Source organism: Leptonychotes weddellii, unplaced genomic scaffold, assembly GCF_054177405.1.
Source record: "Leptonychotes weddellii isolate Sample4059 unplaced genomic scaffold, ASM5417740v2 HiC_scaffold_14220, whole genome shotgun sequence".
In the NCBI taxonomy this organism is placed as follows: Eukaryota; Metazoa; Chordata; class Mammalia; order Carnivora; family Phocidae; genus Leptonychotes; species Leptonychotes weddellii.
In genome coordinates, this window is record NW_027722668.1 from 507 (window position 1) to 5,277 (window position 4,771).

The window sequence follows — 4,771 nt, forward strand, 5'->3', positions numbered from 1 at the left end:
TAAATAAAAACCATGCATGGTTTCTAAGATGTCTTATTTAGATTTTTTTTAAAAAAAGCATAATCGATCGGGGTGCCTGGGTGGCTCAGTTGGTTAAGCGACTGCCTTCGGCTCGGGTCATGATCCTGGAGTCCCGGGATCGAGTCCCGCATCGGGCTCCCTGCTCGGCGGGGAGTCTGCTTCTCCCTCTGACCCTCCCCCCTCTCATGTGCGCTCTCTCTCTCTCTCTCTCTCATTCTCTCTCTTTCAAATAAATAAATAAAATCTTAAAAAAAAAAAGCATAATCGATCTTGCCGTTCTACTTTTCTGCCAAATACTTCAGAGTAATTCTTCTGCACTTAGGTTTGTTTGTTTTTTTTTAAGATTTTATTTATTTATTTGACAGAGAAAGACACAGCGAGAGAGGGAACACAAGCAGGGGGAGTGGGAGAGGGAGAAGCAGGCTTCCCGCCAAGCAGGGAGCCCCACGCGGGGCTCAATCCTGGGACCCTGGGATCATGACCTGAGCCAAAGGCAGACGCTTAACGACTGAGCCACCCAGGTGCCCCATGCACTTAGGTATTTTTCTTTGTAAACATTTTGAGAATGGTATGTATTGCTGGTAGATGTTGTATTAAAATGAATTCTAATCTTGTTTGGATTAATATATATATCCAGCCCACACTTTCGTCTGAGAACTTCCTGAGACTTCCCAAGGGAAGCAATCACTACTGAGATGTTTATTTTACCTTTCTTTACCTCTCTCGGTCATTTTTTATTGGTCTTGTTATATACTCCTGATTAAAGTAGGAATAGTCACATTCTCCAAGTCCCTAAGTTTGTAATTATGATGTAGTTCATCTATTTTTTTTCTTAATTGCTTGTAACTAGAAAATAAATATTAAGTATGGGCTGAGGTAGCCATGTTTACACTTGTGTAGGTTGGCAGCACAGAATGGCATGTAGAGAGGGAGGAAAGAAAGGAGAAATGGAAGGAAAATGAGAAGGAATAAGGGAGTGGTAGAGGCAGAAGCCTAAGAAACAAAAGAGACTAAGAGTCACTTGGTTGTAGACCTGTCAGTTCCTGATTCCAGGGTTCCAAAGTCCCCATTGTCTAATTGTCCTTGAGCTCTACAGTAAAACTCCAGTTTCCTAATAATAAAACTCCTTTATTTAACCTATCATGGGGAGAGTGCACTTCTTGAAACCAAGAGTCAGAAAAGATACATGCAATCTTGAGTACTCAATTAGACTATTTACCATAAAACCTAGGTCTGTTATTGCAGGCTTTTAATATTAACATAATCAATAAATGGAATAAAAAATGTACAAGCTTAGAGATAACTAATCTATACTAGAAAATTTTGTTATAAAACTTAATTTTGTAAACAATTTATGAGCTCTTTCAACTGAAAGATACTACAAAAGATTTTATGGAATATTTTGTTAACAGGTTTCCCTCCATTTATTTTGTTCTCCAGGATTAGTTTTAAAAAGTAACACTGAAATTGTTATTGTTTGGATGTCTATACATCATACCTTCCTTATCATGTCTTTCTTTTAAAAATAACTGAGTTCAATGTGAGCAAAATTATTTTATCTTCTAATGTAAAATCCTCAGGATCTAGAAATAATCCAATTTATAGATTATATGGGTTAATTCATTATTTCATTAATAGTAATCTGATTGACACATACTCTATTACTAGAACACTCAGGAAAAAAAATTCAAGCTTCCTGCCAAGTATATGGGCATAAAACTTTCTCCTTAGGAAAGAAAATAAAGAGAAAATTTATCTGGGGATGCAGATGGGAATGAAAAACTAATTTTGATCCATTCACTTACTGACATAGGTACCAGCTTCTATCTATTAATATTTTAAAAACTGCATGGACACGAAGGGCACATTTTCTTGGACGTTTGATTCCATAATAAAGAGTCTGGTCCATGACCAAGACCTTTCTATAAGGAAATTATCTATTAGATTTTAACTGTCAACAGCATGTTCTCATATTTTGAGTTTACATAATCAATTTGTTTCGCTATGTAGAGGAAAACATTCTAAAATAGAATGTTGATTTGAGTGATTTGTACCTTTAATAGAGTTAAACTAATATGCAACACAATTTTTATACTTAGCCCATGCTATTTTCACAGTTAGCTAGGTATTAGTGTGCCAGAATACATGATAGTGTCTATTATTTAAACGTTATTAAAATATTGGCTAAAGTTTGATGCAGCTGGGGAGACCCAGGCCCCCTACTACAGATATTTTTCCCATCAATAGACGTAAAAGAACTTCAGTTTCATGCTAGGGTGCCAGGATCTCAAGCTATCTCTAAGGGATACGTGAGTTGCTTGCTAAAAATGGGTTGCAATCTTCCTTACTTGATATAAGTTTTGCCTGCTCTTTCAGATGATTCCAACTTATTTTCTTCTGCACTTTATTACTTTAATGTCAGCCCTTTATGATCTTGACTATCCTACTTTTCAAGATCTCAGTGAATCACTGCTTCAACATGTGAGTATCTTGGTTTTAGGAATAAATATAGATGTCTTTATAAATTGTTTTGGACAATGGAACAAGTCAATACAACATGCTCACAGAGGTACAGAGATATTCTCCTTAGACAGTATTTACAAATAAGTCATCCACAACCCCTTAAGCTTTCTATTGAGTTTGCATAATAAACTAGTTCTAGCTGGTCCATCACTTAAGTTTATACTCCTGAAACGTGAATGAATCTTTTCATCTACTGTGCTGGCAGTGAGTTGAGTTTAATTATGTATATTCTTTGTTTAGGAATAGACGGATAGCTACACATCATTTTCTAGTCAATTTCCCTGGAGAGCAGAGATTATACAATATAGTAGACATTATATTGTAAACTCCATGAGGTCAGAAAGGTATTTGTATTCCCAGCACTTAGTACAGTGCCTGACATATAACATGAAATTGATAAGCATTTGTTGAATAAACAAATACAGTTGGCTTTGTTTTTGCATCCTTTCCCAACGTGTCTGGCACCATTTCCACATTCATAATCTCATAGGAAAACAGAAGTTATCATTTTATTTATAAACCATCCCATATATAATCTGTGGTTTGTTTTTGTGTGTGCGTAAATCAAAGTTAAGTGTGATAGGTTTTGTAGCAGTTTCAGCAAACTAGGTTTAAGTACAACACATGGTGGCGCTGTAAGCTAAGGCTGCGAAAAACAGACCTGCGGATGGTTACTGCTCGGGTAGTCGTACACACGTAAGAGAAGATAATTCTTTACGGAATTACCTTGCGGCAGGGATTGACTCCCGGAGCGCACTGCCTAAAGACCAAACAGGCACTCAGATTCTAAAGACTTTTGGCGTTGGAGAAATGGAGGCTGAAAAGGAACGCTTTCCTAGACTAAGGCAAGTTCTTCTCTTTGTTTTGCTGGCTCACACTTGGGCGGAGCAGGAAGATTATCGTATTGCTGAAGAAACAGAGAGTGGTTCTTTTGTGGCCAATCTAGCAAAGGACATAGGGCTAGCGGTAAAAGAGCTCTCTTGGCGGAGGGCTCGGATCATTTTTACAAATGACAAAAAATATTTTCAGCTGAACCTTCAGACTGGAGATTTGAGAGTAAATGAGAAACTGGATCGGGAGGAACTGTGTGGCCCCACTGAGCCTTGTGTACTTCAATTCCAGGTGTTACTGGAAGAACCTTTAGAGGTATATAGGTATAAGCTTTTGGTCACTGACATAAATGACAATTCCCCTGTGTTCCCAGAAGCAGAAATGATTTTGAAAATCATGGAAAATACTCTTCCAGGGACTGTGTTTCCCCTGAAAAATGCACAAGATTTGGATGTAGGTATCAATAATATTCAAAACTACACCATTTATCCCAACTCCCATTTCCACGTTCTTACGCGCAATAGCGGTGAAGGCAGGAAATACCCGGAACTGGTTCTGGACAAAGCCCTAGATCGAGAGGAGCAGCCTGAGCTTAGGTTAACTCTCCTGGCAGTAGATGGTGGAGTTCCTCCCAAAACTGGGACAGCCTTGGTCCTCATTGATATCTTGGACATCAATGACAATGCCCCTGAGTTTGTGCAGCCACTCTATCGTGTGCAGATCCTGGAAAACAGTCCTCTGGGATCTCTTATTGCCACTGTTTCAGCTAGAGATTTAGACACAGGAACAAACGGCCAAGTATTCTATTCATTTTTTTACGGTGATGAAGAGATTATTAGGACATTTGCACTTAATGACCTCACAGGAGAAATTAAAATAATTAGGGAACTAGATTTTGAAAAAATTATGTCATATGAGCTGGATATTAAGGCCTCTGATGGGGCTGGTCTTTCTGGAAAATGTACTGTCATAATAGAGGTGGTGGATATAAATGACAACACCCCAGAACTGACGGTGGCTTCACTTATAAGCGCCATCCCCGAAAATTCCCCTGAGACCACAATAGCTCTTTTCAGTATTCAAGACCGAGACTCTGGGGACAATGGGGAGATGGTTTGTTCCATCCAGGACGATGTTCCATTCACTCTGAAACCTTCCGTTGAGAATTTCTACAAGCTAGTAACAGAAGGAGAGCTAGACAGAGAGAGCCAGGCCGAGTACAACATCACCATCACCGTCACTGACCTGGGGACGCCCAGGCTGAAAACCCAGCACCACCTAACGGTGACGGTGTCCGACGTCAACGACAACGCCCCGGCCTTCAGCCAAAGCGCCTACACCCTGCGGGTGCGCGAGAACAACAGCCCCGCCCTGCACATCGGCAGCGTGAGCGCCA

General features: G+C 39.6%; 1 protein-coding gene across 1 annotated transcript; it reads left to right on the forward strand.

The window, feature by feature from the left end:
• Positions 1 to 3,216: 3,216 nt before the first annotated feature.
• On the forward strand, positions 3,217 to 4,765 carry LOC115940312 (protocadherin beta-15-like; the record flags this gene model as incomplete). The annotated part of the gene is made up of 1 exon (XM_031026157.2): positions 3,217 to 4,765. A coding segment is annotated over exon 1 (1,411 nt), but the record flags the coding sequence as incomplete, so codon positions are not given.
• Between the last annotated feature and the right edge of the window lie 6 nt (positions 4,766 to 4,771).